General features: G+C 37.9%; 2 protein-coding genes and 2 pseudogenes across 4 annotated transcripts; 1 reads left to right on the top strand and 3 right to left on the bottom strand.

Moving 5' to 3' along the window:
- LOC107636764 (uncharacterized) overlaps window positions 1-3,789 on the top strand; it is a 43,872-nt pseudogene extending 40,083 nt beyond the window's left edge.
- Window positions 3,790-4,246: 457 nt separating this feature from the next.
- On the bottom strand, window positions 4,247-8,928 carry LOC107639550 (thioredoxin-like 4, chloroplastic). Of its 3 annotated transcripts, none has more exons than XM_021121407.2 (6): window positions 8,461-8,928; window positions 6,903-6,959; window positions 6,171-6,395; window positions 5,202-5,840; window positions 5,051-5,104; window positions 4,247-4,569 (listed from the first exon to the last, which is right to left on the bottom strand). In XM_021121407.2, exons 4-6 carry the CDS (start codon window positions 5,670-5,672, stop codon window positions 4,441-4,443), a joined length of 654 nt encoding a protein of 217 aa, XP_020977066.1. In that variant the 5' UTR covers window positions 5,673-5,840; window positions 6,171-6,395; window positions 6,903-6,959; window positions 8,461-8,928; the 3' UTR covers window positions 4,247-4,440. The 3 variants fall into 3 exon arrangements, with proteins under 3 accessions (XP_020977066.1, XP_088342036.1, XP_020977068.1); XM_088485910.1 differs by having other exon boundaries at window positions 6,171-6,344; window positions 8,461-8,827; XM_021121409.2 differs by lacking the exons at window positions 6,171-6,395; window positions 6,903-6,959.
- A 1,368-nt stretch (window positions 8,929-10,296) lies between these two features.
- LOC148568793 (uncharacterized) lies at window positions 10,297-11,184 on the bottom strand. The gene is made up of 3 exons (XM_088484785.1): window positions 11,175-11,184; window positions 10,555-11,081; window positions 10,297-10,473 (listed from the first exon to the last, which is right to left on the bottom strand). The coding sequence occupies exons 1-3, from the start codon at window positions 11,182-11,184 to the stop codon at window positions 10,297-10,299; spliced, it is 714 nt and encodes a 237-aa protein (XP_088340911.1).
- Window positions 11,185-11,262: 78 nt separating this feature from the next.
- On the bottom strand, window positions 11,263-14,247 carry LOC148568792 (uncharacterized; annotated as a pseudogene).
- Window positions 14,248-14,571: the final 324 nt, after the last annotated feature.

The following is a 14,571-nucleotide window of genomic DNA, read 5'->3' as shown; positions in this document are numbered from 1 at the left end:
ATGAAATGTAGATTCATCAAGTACACTGTTTGATCATTTGATAAACATATGGAAATCCAATCAAGGCCCAGTTCCAGAGACTTGCAATCTTTATTTTTTGGTAGATTTGAAGTTTCAGTCACCACTTCACATATAGGTATGGTTCTGTTGTAAACCCCGCTAAATTAGTGAATAATTAGTCAATAAATTAAATTCTAATAAAGAAAACTAGAAATGCAAATTTAATAGTAAAATAGGATAGAGCTAATTAAAACGAGAATTTTGACACCAATTTTAAAGGATTTGGCCCAAGATTGGGCCGAACGGGCTGAACCGGACGAACCGAGCCCGTATTGGCCCAAGGCCCAGCCCAATATATTTAAAACATGAGTTTCAGCTCATCCTTCTTCTTCATCACTTCCACGCTGCACAATGAAAAGAGAGAAGGAAGGAGATTCTCAAACCCTAGCTCAATCTTTAAACCAAGATAAATTTTGATCCGAAGCTCCGATCGCCGCCCCGTTTGTGGCCACGCGTTCACAGTAATGAGCTCTACAAAACCCGATACCTTTCAAGGTGAAACAATCATAATCTCAGCTCCTATTATCTCTTCTTCAAATCTGAAATGATAGGGTTTTTGGTGTGGTAAGATTTTGGTTAAATTGATGTTATAGGATCAAATTGACTTGAGAAATTGGTGGGCTTTGGTTTGATTGAGGCATATACAAGGTAAGGTTCATCAACCCTAGCCAATCTCGGTTCTAGCATGTTAGATTGTGAATTTTGAGTGTGTGGTGATATATGTGAAATTAGGTGTATAAGTGTATATGTTGGAGCTTGAATTGTGAGCATTGGAAGCTTGGTGGTGATTGGAGCTAAGATTTTGGTTGATTTCTCAAGCTTGAGGGGCTGTGCTTGTGACTAGTGTGGCTGTCTTGGATTAAATATAGCGATCGGCCAATGTATGGTTTAGGTTTCACGCATTTAATATGTAAGGCTCTGTGAAAACTTAGGCTAGAGAACTATAGGATAGGTTGAAGTGGTTAAAGGTGTTAAATGATTAGTCTTTATGATATTGTTGGATAAATTGATGTTGAGTATGTGTTGAGGAATATGGTGAATGTGTGATGTTTTCTTGGTGTTTGGTTATAATTGAGCAATTAATAATGTAGGTTGGATATCATAATGATGTGGTTGAGGTTGAGTGGTGTTTATTTGAATTTGTTGGCATTGGTATGATGATTAATGATGTGTTGATGGTTGGAGAATTTTGTGGTAGTGACAATAGGTGCATATAGAATATTATGTTAGTTGTGATTAAAACTTGTAGAGTTGGATTGTAATGAGATATTAATGAGCTAAGGAAATGATAGGATTGTTGTGCTATGATTAAAGGCTAGTTAGATTGATGGTTATGGTATGTTAAGTTGAATGAAAAAGAGATTTGAAAGGAAAAATGTGGTTTTGGTAAAAAATGAGGTTTGGTGTAATTTGGTAAAAAGTGATTTTTGATGAACTTTGGAAGTCCATAGCTTGCTCCTCAAATTTTGGATGGAAATGCGGTTTGTTTCAAATAAAAGATGGTTTTGCAAACTTTTGAACGATATAAATTTTGTAGAGAAAGTTATGGACAACAGAAGTTTGGTGTGAAAAATGGGTATGCAGGTGGCTAAATTCTGGTTTTGCAGCTTTCTGGGCAATCAGTTATTTTTTTTGGAAAAACGTACATCCACGCGCACGCGTGGCATGGCATTTTAAACTGCGCATGCGCGAATAGCCCATGCGTGCGCGCGGTGAGTCCACATGCATGACCACGCGTACGCATGACCCAGACGTACGCGTGACATGATGTTCTCACCAACGCGTACGCATGGTAAGGGAATGCGCGCGCATGCTACCTTTTCATACTACCACGCGTACGCGTGGCCCCTGTTTTTTGCAAAACTGGTTGATGTGTTTTAAAATCAAATTTCAGACTTCCAAACCTCTATTTTAATTCCTTTAGTCATATAAAGGGATATTAAACCTAGTAATTAGTTAAAGCTAGAAAATAGAGATAACTTGGGAATGAAGTAAAGGTTAAAAATGATGAATTGTATAAGAAGGTGTATATAGGAATGAATTATGACGTTACGACTTGAATGATTAATTTTCTACATTATGAAGTATATGAGGCAAGTAAGAGAGTAATGTAAGGAATTGAGAATTGATAATGTTAATAATTAATCAAGAATAAGAAAATGTATGATCAATGGGTTAAGTAAAACTGAGAATAATGAGATGAGATATGAATCACTGTAAGATTGAAAATGATAAATTGTAAGAAACGATTGAATGACTTGAGCTTGGGGCGTTGTCTCTCCCATGTCAGCCGGAATTTTCCCGTGGTATTTATTAAGAAAGTGCAGTAGTGTCGCGAGTATGCCGGGGTTGCATATGTAAGCTAAAGATTGGATAACATTAAGCTTGGGGTATTGTTTTCCCCATGTCAACTTGGGGTGTTGTCTCTTCTCCCCATGTCAGCTTGGGATTTGTCCCATGGATATTATTGAGCTTGGGGGCATTCTCTTCCCCATGTCAGCTTAGGAATTCTCCCCATGGTGTAGTTTCGAGCTTGAGAACATGTCGGGATGGCTACGTAACTGACAGTTGATATCAACAGCCATAGGACAGGCATGCATCATATGCATTTGCATGTATGACTTGTTTGTGCATTAATTGAGATTGCCTAATTGATTATAATATGCTAATTGTCATAATTGATATCTGTATTATCTGTATTTTACATGTGTTTGCCTTGTCTGTTTGTTTGTCCCTGTATTTACCGGGGATGGAGGAACGGAGGAAGAATAGAAGGGTTTAGTGTGTAGGTCAAGTTTTAGTTAAGTTTCGGTACCCTTAGAAGACCACCCTTTTATGGCTTCTGCTTAGAGTTTAAGACTTATAACTGTATGTTGGAGTTCTAGGATTGCCTCTAGCATTCCCAAGACCTTATATATTATATGTGTGGCACCTTTACCATGCTGAGAACCTCCGGTTCTCACCCCATACTGTGTTGTTGTTTTCAGATGCAGGTCGAGCGGCACCTCGGTAGGCGTCTGAAGGTTCTGCGGCGAAGTGTTTTACTTTGGGTCAGGAGCTAGTTATGCTGTGTTCTTGGCCCTCTACTCGTATCATCTGTACATATATGTTATTGAACTTTAGTTTTCTTCTCACGCAAGTAACCACGTTTTCTGTGGGTTGCGCTTTTAAATTTTGCGATTTTGTTTTATCTGTTTTTCAAGGCTCCTAGTTAAGTATCTCTTTTCCTATATATATATATATATATATATATATATATATATATATATTTTTTTTTTTTTTTTTTTGAGGTCATAATACCTTACTATCTCACTCTTATAATTTAAGCATAAGATTAAGTATGGTAGGGTGTTACATCTGTCATTCTGTATCTGTCTTGATCAACTTATTTTAAATGTCATTATGCTTTCTTGGAATCAATATTCTATCCTCACTTTTATGTTAACTTGACATGTCTAACCCTCTTATATGCCTGCATCTGTGTTCATACAATCTACTATGCAGCTCATTCCATCATAATAAACTCCGTTAATGTTAACATTATAAAATCAATGTTAACATTATTATGTATTTTTCGGGTGGTGACTAATCAACGTTCCTTTTCTGTTGGTCAAATTGCATCTATGTTCTTCAAGGAGGTAGCCTCTAAGATGGTTGGTTCAGCATTGTCCTTTGATATATGGACCAGAAGTGCGGGTCCATGAAAGGTCATATGGAAAAAGGGCATAATTTAATTGGTTTGAACATCAATTTCTTGCCTCGAATAGGGCTAAGGTCAATTTACAGGTTCAGCTTTAATCGGAAAGGTTTTTTATTGTGTGCCGCCCAATGCTGAATGAATACGATTAATCATTTCTGTTTCTAATACCGGTGATATTTGTAATTTGTGTAGATAAATTCTACAATACACTCTGTACAATCTTAAAAATGACCTGAATTTAACATGAATTTTTCTTTTCCTGAAAAAAAGTGGCCTGGAATGGAAAAAAGCTATCGCATATCCCTTCTTGGTTTATGTAAATAGGACATATATATTTCTTCCTAATGACATACACACACAAGTTATCGTATTACTAGTAATTAAATAACATCCACAGGCACTGTAGACCAGTAGGCCTGAACTATTATTTAAATCTATATGCAGTGAAAGGTTTTGGTCAAATATAAACAAACGAGACGTACAAGGTTAACAAGAAAAAAAAATATTTATTGAAACCCCCTGAAGGGTCTATGAGAAATTGAGAATCACTGACTAAGCAAGTGTTCCAATTAAGTGAAATATAATCACATGGCTAAAATATTTTGTGGTCTACAAAATTATGTTTAAAGAACTTGTGTCATGTAGAACTAATTTTGCATGAGTGATCCCTTCCCATAAAATTAACACACAATATCTTGGGGCTCAAGAGATGAATACTTGAGGATGGCTGCGACAATCTTTTCTTTATCTCTGGTTGGGAATGCTTCCAACAGGACCCCATCTTTGTAGAATTGGAAAAGAGGCACAGCCTGCATAAATTGAATTACTATTTTAGAATTCCTAGGATCATAAAACATGAAGACTTAAAATGCTGTTTTCAGCACAAATGATACATTATCAAATACCTACTGCCATACATAGAGAAGATTGATCATCCAAAAAAGAGAGGGGAGAAACGAGGATATTTCGAGAGATATTAAAAAAAGAATAAACACTCAAATTGGTACCCAAAGAACCTCTAATAAATTTTTATTCTTATAAATCTTCAAGAGTTATTTACGTTGGACATATTGGTTCTTTTGTCATTTTGAAGAGGAATTAATTTATCTTATAATAATATTAGTTTACCTAATTGAACATCATGGAGGGACCAATTTGTATTTATGAGAATAATTCTTGAGGACTTTTAGTGAATAAAGATTTATTGGGACCAAACTGTCTGATTTAGAATTCCTTGAGGATTCTGTGAAAAATTACAACGACATGTCATAACAAACTAAAGAGAGATACCCTGATTCTTAGTCGCTCTGCAACTTCGGATTGCTCATCATACTCGTCCATTACCTGCAAGGAATAGCGTTATAAAAGACTTTCTAGATAGCATGAGTGCTCAGTCCCGTAATCAACAAAAGATAAGAATCACTGATTTATATATACTAACATTATGCTTTAGGAAAATAACCGGGGCTTCATCATCACCAGCCTTCTTGCACAATTTGGCAAAACCCTGCTCTATATATTTGCAGCTTCCACAAGAGGTGCGGTAGAAATCTACTACCACCAAAGATCCTGTTCCTTTAGCCTTGTCCAGAATCCTGCAGAACTCTTCATCCGTCGTGAATTCCCTTACACAATCAACGGGACACAGGTCCTCATCTTCATCAGGAAAGTCTTCTTGATGTTCATCTGCAACAACTCCTGTTCTACTACAAGGGCATAATGTGCGCCTCATCAATTTTAAAGGCTTAATTTTTGTGTCACCAAGACAAAGTTTCCCGCGATGGTGCCTTGAAAACAAGCTGAAAACCACATGGGAAATCCTAGAATCAGCTGGCTCCTTCAAGTGCTCTCTGAAACAGGCAAAGGAATAGGTATGCAAAATACCCTGCCTGGGATTTACAACCTGTGGCATCTTTTATTTGTATGGCTTGTGATCAAAATTTTATAATCCTTGCTGCTAGCTGTTGATATCTCTTAGAAAGGGCTAATGAAGTTGAGCATAAGCGTTCATGACTTCCACTTTCCCAAGCTAGATTGAGTACGATTTACAAACGAAATGACGCAAGTCAAGACACACCACCTATTTGGAAAATGAAAATAAATAAAATATTATAAATGGTTGTGATTCAGTAGCAACTAGTGATGAATAAATTACTAAGATTAGAACAAAGCCACTGAAGGGTTAAACATTTGAAGTGAATCAGCAAGAGTTGTAGTTTCAAACTAGTAGTATTTTGATTTGATGGATGCGAATTGTATTTAGATCTAACTTGGGATCGTGAGAGAGGGCCACAGAGTCACTACCTAACTCCTAAGCTCTACCTAACTAATGCTTTTTCAGAAGGTACTTAACTTGATCCATTAGTGAATCTTAATTTGAGCAAAAAACAAGATAGCAATGATGTCTTACCTGGGAAACACATCGGTGCCTTTAATTTGCAGATAAAAAAGACAAGATGCTCTCAGAATCAATTTCGGATTGGTGTCAGAAGAGAAGAGAATAATAAGCAAGGAAGAAGGCACAGTTTCTTTTGCTTTGGTGTTGGAGGGGATTTGTCCAAAAGCATGCTTTTGCGATATCTCTCTGCACAATTAACTTCGAATGGGAACAAGACACGCACTCACCATATCCTCCCTGTTTTTCCGATTATTCATTATCTTATTATTAATATTTATTATTATTTTCATTGTGACATCTAATTCTATTGCAGAAGTCAATATACATCAAAGGTGTTTATTTCGGTACAATGATAAATTCATACGTACCGATACGTTAAGAACGTGGACAAATAACAAAACGACACGTGGACTATATTTTCCACGTCAGCATCTAATCTTTTTTCAAAAAATATATATCATATCAATACTTTTACTAAAATACCCTTATAATTTAATAAAAATAAAAATATTTTTTTAAATGTTATGAAAAGGCTTAAATATCTTTTTTTATGTTAAACAAAAACTACCCCTTTAAATTAATCAAATTTGAAAATTCAACTAATTTTAATCTTATAATTTCAAACTTTAAATAATTTAAAAAATAAAACAAAAACACATTTGATTATTCATCCACACTAATAGGAAGATATGACTCATAGGAAGAGGAAGATATGGCAAGAGATAATAATCAGATAAACCAAACCTTGAAGAGAACATGAAAAAAGCATGTCTTTAGATTGGCATTGTTTTCAGTTACAGGCTGCAAAGGCAGTAGAACTTAATTAATTATTAATTACACAAGTCAACGAAATAATTTCAGCTCCATTCAGAAGAAGAAAATCAAATCCTCCTTAAATTCATTCTCTCCAATGAATAAGAGTGCTACAAAATTTAATTCATAGTATCCGAATATAGATGCAGCAACTTTCAGGCATCAAATTAAAAGAAATTAAACCATTCAACTTTTAGATTTGCGCTGCTTGTTTGATAAATGTGCATGCATTTGTTTGAAAGCAAAACTAATTGTGCAGCAGCTTGGCTTAATCTTTGAACTAAAAGCATATTAGGTTTGGTACTTTAACCTTGCATTATATTTTATTAATGTTGTCTTACTTCATAACCAAATTTATTCTTGTCAATTTCAATAAGATTTCATGGATAAATTTTCAAGTAACATTCCTTTTCATCAGAATCAGCAGCAGAGACATAAACCATAGTACAATCTTATTCATAGTCAACATATGCACAAAGGTTAATAAACTAAAAGCACATGTAAGAGTAAATAAACATAGAAAAATTGTGAAAAACCCAAAGTCTACTTTGACAAGTAAAAATCTAATTTTTCATTTCATAGTACACCTACATAATAAATAGACGATCAAGGGAGAAATGAAGCACTATGTTAGCTCCACCATGATAGATGAAATTAGAATATATTTTGAATATATTTTGAATCTAACTCTAATCTCATTATTGATGAGAATGGAAATTAATAATAATAATAATAACTTTTTTGTTAAGCAATTATTGTCCCATCTGAACCAAATTAGATGCTTATATGCTAATAAAGTACTAGTACTACTTGATCCCCTACTAATGTTCTCCATGATGATAGAACCAAAAGCATAAGTAAAAGCCTAAGCACACAAAATAATTAAAATCAAGATATTTCCATCTTTGAAACAAATTTAACCAACCAACGAAATATAAACTAACCTGAAGAAATTTCTTATAATTAGTTAAGATTTGGAAAAGCTCCTACGACTAATCACATATCCAAAATACATATGATGAGTTTTTAACAAAAGTGCTAATTAGTTTCAATTAATCTAGTTTCTTCTTCCCAGCATTCTCTACGAAAGTTTTGTTGCTTCAAGCTTGCACACCAACATTTGTTGGAGAAGTAGAATCTAAATCAGCCTCAAAGTTTTTCATTTGATGATCGACTAGGGTTTTCTCACAACTCTCCGATAAAAAATGTTCTGATTATAATTTGCACTCAGTTCAATGCTTTGAGTAAATAATTTAGATTAATTCTTTCTATGCTTCACATTCCAAATACAAAGTGGATCATAAAAAGGATTTGTAAGTGGATCATACAAAACAGCAGCACAGCAGAGCAGCCAGAGCTAATCAATTAATTATTCAATAAAAACACAAAATACTAGCAGTAGCAGTGAGCATAAAAAAACCAGGAAGAGGGTTTGATTTCTGAACAGAGCATAAAAAACGAATAAACAGCACTAGCAGTGAGCACTGACCTTCCACGGACGCCGGAGAGCGGTTGAGCACGACGGAAGACGGCGACCAGGCAAAGACCAGAGGACGACCACACGATTGGGGAATGAGAGGGGTTCGAGACTTGGAGGCTGGCGACCAGGCGAGGACGGAATATCCTGAGCGCGACGGACGAAGGTGGAAGCGCGGCTGAGCAGACGAAGACGACGGCCGCCAAGCTCCACGAAGAAGTTGCGAGGTTCAGTGAGGGGCTAGGGCTACTCGCAGTTCTGCTCGACGGACGAAGAGAAGCCCCTGTGTTCGACGGACGGCGATAGTGGCTCGACGGACGGACGGACGGACGGACGGACGAAGAGAGGCAAGGGTTCTCGGACCTTGCTTCTGAGTTCTGGAGAAGGGGAGAATGGGCTTGGCTCAGCTACTGAACTGAAGTGATTGTTTTTCTTCTTTTTTTTTTTTTTTTTTTTGATATGAATGAAACCGCGCCGTTTGGGAGAACTCGCCAAGTTCGAGTAAATACCCATAGTCGTCCCTGAGATTCACGCAATTACTCATAGTAATCTCTAAGATCTCAACTTTCCTATTGTATTCCTCCAGATAGAGCTCCAAGCACTCAAACTGATCCTTTGCCATATTTCAGGTGATGACTCATCACTGGAGCGCTGACGTGGCCGCAGATTACCACGTTGGAGGGCTCTCAACGGCTAGCTGAACTGGCTAATTTGCAATTTGTACTCATATTGGTCCCTCGTACTATATGTAACCCTAAATTCCCAAATTCTCAGATACTTCATCCCTTCGTCTTATTCATCTCTTCTTCTTCTTCTTTTTTCATACACTTCTTCCTGTTCTCACACAGTTCCAGTTGGGGCTGCTACTCATGTCGATTATTGGCGGTGGTAGCACTGTAGGTGGAAGCTCTGTTCGTTCCCCCATCTAGCTGGAACCGGAGTAGAACGCAAACGAAGAGCAGAAGATCGGTCCCGCCAGAATGGTGCGGCTGTGGCTGTAGGCCGGTCCTCAGATAGTCTAGCACAGATTCGAATCCGAACAAACCGTTTTATGGCTGCCCCAACTATAATGTGGATTAAAATAATTACTTGTGTTGTTATGATTCTCCTCCCCTGACTGTTCTTGTGTTGTTCCTCTCTGAACTTTAATCCTTTCTTGGTTACAGACAAGTGGGAAGAGATGGTATGGGCTTTTTGTGTGGGCAGATTCTGTGAATGAGGAACAGGTTGAGAAGTCAGAATCATATGGGAATGAAGTGAAGATGAACTTTGATTGGAGACTTCGAAGGTTGGAGGAGGATGTCCAGATGCAGAAATTGATTACCCATATGTTAGTGTTAGCTGTGTTTGTATTGATAGTGTTGGTGGTGATCCTGTATTGTAAATGATGAATTAGTTGGTGGTTTAGGGTTCCCTGTTAGCGACAAATGTAAAAAAATCCTTCTTGATGGAATGAAAAATGTTGTTAAATATGAAATTGTTGTTAAGATAAGTTCCATTGTTTATCAAAAAAACTGCTTCTTGATGGAATAAAAAATGCTATTAACTATGAAACTGTTGTTAGGATAAATTCTATTGTTTATGAAAAAAATAAAAAAATTGCTGCTTGAATGGTAAACCAAAAAGCATAGTATATTAAGATAAATTTTATTGTTTGTCAAAAAAGAACAAAAGATGAAGGTAAAAGGTAGCCTAGAAACCATTATGCTACACTCTGTAGTTTCATCAAAAGCAAGGCCAAGGCATATCAAAAAGGCCTTTGGATCACAATTCACGATCTGGTCATTGTACGATGGAGAAGACTAATAACACAAAAAAGAAACTCCTAAGTAGATGTATCTAAAGTCTTCAGTTCTTCTTTTTTGGCGATTTAAATCCTGGCATTGGGATGAACTGCATCAAGTTGGCAAACTTTGAAGCTGTGGCTGAAGATGCACCCTGCAAAAGGTCCACCGTTGGTGCGGTTGGCGGCAGAGAGGATCGTCTTCTTGGTGACAGCTTCGAATGTCTTTTCTGTCCAGGATCCTATACGAGAAAAACTTGGCATTATAAACATGATTGATGCATGGAAATAATAAAAGCTTGAATATGTAAAATTTTAGTTACCTTTTGAGAATCCTCTTGCTCAGAAGTAATAGGCTGAGTTATGTCGATCTCCTGGGGATTGCTTTCCAAATCTACTTGGCCAGAATCGTCTTGGTGCTGCTGAATAGGCTGCTCAGGCGCAGGATGTTCTTCATCATTTTTCTTCTTTTTGCAGCCTCTCTTCGTATGCCCCTTTTCACCACAGAAACTGCATGTAAAGGTCCCCAGTTGTCTTTTTAGGTGCACACCATCTACAGTGTTGCCCGACAGTTTTGGATCAACCTTAGGCTTCTTAGGTCCAAAACCACTCTTCTCATCTGCATCCATCATCCTCTTCATCTTTAGTTTTCTAGGTTTTGTCTTGATTTTAGGGGCATGTGGTATGTGACAGTACTCTGCTTGCTCCCACATTGGTTGCCCTGGAATTGGATTAATGTGGTGGTTATAAGTTTTCCTGTATGATTCCATGGTCAGCCATCTGTGACAGAAGTCCTCTGGCTGCTTATTCACACGAGAGAGGGCAGCACAAGCGTGCACACACGGAATACCTACAGGTACCAAATATTGACATGAACATTATAATATTTATGGTTGAAGTGAGTAAAATGCATAAAGACAATTGTGTTACACAATCAACATACCCGTTAGCATCCGAAATTGGCAGGTGCACAATCTTTTTCCTATGTCCACAACATGGTTAGTTGGATGTCCGTGCACCTCAAATTTTTCTTATCTGTTATTCCCAGTCCAAATAGGCTTCCAATGTTTGGATTCTTTCCTAACCTTTTCCAGCCTGCTCTTTATAACTGGTGTGAGCTTTCCAGTATGATTCTTCAGTTTTACCTTGTTTTTCGCTATGGTGCGCATAACAAACATCCTTACCTCCTCCAGCAATGTTATGATGGGTTTGGCTCGTGCATCCTTGATCTTAGAATTGAACACCTTGCATGCGTTGTTACAAATATTATCCAACTTCGGCTTATGGCTGAATAAGCTTCTGGTCCAAGCATCCATCGGCCACTTCTCCAAATATACCCAAGCATCCTCATTTAACCTTTTGATCTTGTCCATTCCATCCCTGAATTCTTGGTATGTTGTTGCCCTTGCACATTCCCATAAAAGTCCCCGTAGCTGTAAGTCCTTCCAATTCTTGTTGAAATTTTTCTATAAATGCCAGACGCAGAAACGGTGATGCACATTAGGCATCACCTCTTTCACTGCTGATATCAGTCCCTGCCAGATTCTTGCAACATTATAAACATTATACATACATGACTATAAAAGTAATTTGCATATAAACGTCCCTGAAATTATAATCGTGACACATAAAAGTCCCTGAAATTTGGTTAGTATCTCCATAATGGTCCCTACAATTCGTAGTCGTGACCCATACAAGTCCCTAACATTTATCCAGCGTGCACATAATGACTCAGGCAGTATATAACATGCTTACAGGACACCCTGATTAATCAGATTTCAGCCAATAATTACAAGTTCTCTATATAAGCATACAAGCATAACGAAAGCACAATTGTTAACGGCATCAATATCCAATGAAAGCAACATTCTCCATATAGCAGCAAAGTTTGAGTTTACACACCATAATTACAAGTTCTACATACAAGCATATAAGCATATAACAGCACAATTCTTAATGGACCATCTAACAATGAATATCCAATATAAGCATATACCTTTTGCATATCTGATATGAAGCACCAGTCATGATCTTTATAGTAATCCAAGTCCTGATGAAGTAGCTCAAGAAACCATCTCCATGTCTTTGTATTCTCCACTCTCACAACAGCCCAGGCTATGACATAGATATGGTGATTTGCATCTAACCCCACGGCTGACAAAATCTGGCCACCAAACTTTGTCTTCAGGAAAGCACCATCCAGACCAATCAATGGACGGCAGCCATCCTTGAACCCATTTTTACAGCCGCCTAAGCATACATACATCCTATCAAAGGTAACTTCACCATCTGGTTGGGGGGTGGTGCATATTTGTACACTAGAACCGGGATTAGTCTTCAACAGCGTCATACCATAATCCCTAACCATCCTATATTGCTCTTTCTCATCCCCATACACTACATTTCTAGCATCCATTAATGCCCTGGATATTGAATTCTTATTCAGTGTCAAGTCAAACCGTGTCTTGAAGTAAGTTGTAGCCTCGCAATGTCTAAAATTTGGATACTTTCTCACCTTCTTTACAAGCTTGCTGCATACCCAATTCCTGTTGGCAGCCCTATTCTTGTCCTCTCTTGGGTAAGTGTGGTCATCGTTGAAGGTCTTAATTTGCCAACAGGTGTCTTCATGGTCTCTTGATGCATAAGCTACCCATGGACACTCTTCAACCTTACACACCGCCCTACACCTTATGTTATCATTTTTCACTAGCTTTATGCTTCTACCTTCTTGGATTGTGTATTCCCTCACAGCTTCTCTAAATTCCCATTTCGTTCCGAACTTCATGCCAACCTCAAGATGCAGCTCTCCAAACCTTGCACCCTCCCTAAACAGCGAACTTGCCTCTTTAGAATCATTTCCATCCTCCAGCTCATCTTCTGAATTTGGAGGCATCTTCATCTCCTCTGAGTACCAAGAATTGGTGCCATCTGAGTCAACACTTGGGTCTAGTCCATCCTCTGCACCTTCATGAACACAACCCACAAACCCAAGGTCAACTTCAGCATCTCTCACCTCCTGCACCAAACCGTCATCTTCATGTAATATCTTCTCCTTGCCTTTACCTAGTGGATTAGTATTTCTCTTACCCGCCGCTGCATGTACTATGTTTCTCCTAATCCTACTCCCAGTTTTAGGATCATTCCCTGTAGCCTCAGAATCAGAGGAACTACCCTCATCCGGACCTAGCTTAAACAAGCTATCATCTTCATTGTCAGAGGAGTCAGAAGATACATTAAAAGGAACTTCATTGTTAAACACTTTGCTCCTGAATCCTCTAGCAGCTGACCGTGTACAGGGTCTCCTGAAAATACTTGATCTCTTGGACAGTTTCTGCTTGTTGCTCTTATCTGATTTAGTACTCTGACTGGGCTTCGTGGGCTGGCTGGTTTTGGTGGGCTTCGTGGGCTTTGGGGGTTAGTCTTCTTGCGAGAGTTGGTTGTCTTGGGAGGATTACATTTTTTGTAGGCATCTTGGTTTTGGAGTGTGATGGTTGTGATTGCCGTGGAGATGTTTTGTTTTCTTTGGGAATGAATTTGCGAGAACTATTGGGTACAACCTTCGGGATAGGAGCAACTATGAGTGCATTAGTCTCATTGAGTGGGGGACTCACATCAGCATCTGTACCTACATTACACCCCTCTCCACCATCGTCATCCAAGTACACAACTGTGTTGTCTCCCTCTAACACCTCCGGCACTGACACTCCATATTCGAAATATACATCAATCAATCCCTCATTTGTCCTAGCACAATTCACCATCTCTCTTATCTCTTTGTCACTGTTTACATTTCTCAACCTATTATCCAAGCCTTTTCCAGGAACATACCATCTGCACTGTTTTATGTCATTGTACCCAAGCTCCTTATGGTAGTTCCGTATGTAGAAGACATCTAGAGTATCAGTGTCTATATCACCTAAACAGGCCTTGATGTCCAGAGAATATACCATAAAGCCTTTTGCATTTTTCTTGAAGTCACCCCCATGATGAAACATGATGTCCAACTTCTCTTCCATCTGCAAGAAATTTTAAATTTTTCCTTAGTACAGGAAGAATTTGAAAACCTACAAATGCATTAAAAAAAATTAATCACCACAAGAAAACATATTTTTCCAATCCTGCATACAACTCTCTGTTTCATCTCTGTTTCATTCGGGTTAAATAGAGCAACCCCACAAACCCCAGCCTGCCTTCAAACCCTAGATACTACAATGACACTAAAACTCCAGAACCTCAACTACACTAACAACTTGCATATCATCAACCAATACTGTATTGAAAATGCAAAGTAAAAAAGATGAAGGTTACCTTGAGTTCAATCACAAAGTCAGAACCTCATA

Source organism: Arachis ipaensis, chromosome B4 (genome assembly GCF_059453495.1).
Source record: "Arachis ipaensis isolate K30076 ecotype BB chromosome B4, ASM5945349v1, whole genome shotgun sequence".
NCBI classification, from domain to species: Eukaryota; Viridiplantae; Streptophyta; class Magnoliopsida; order Fabales; family Fabaceae; genus Arachis; species Arachis ipaensis.
This window is presented reverse-complemented; position numbering and strand designations above follow the sequence as displayed.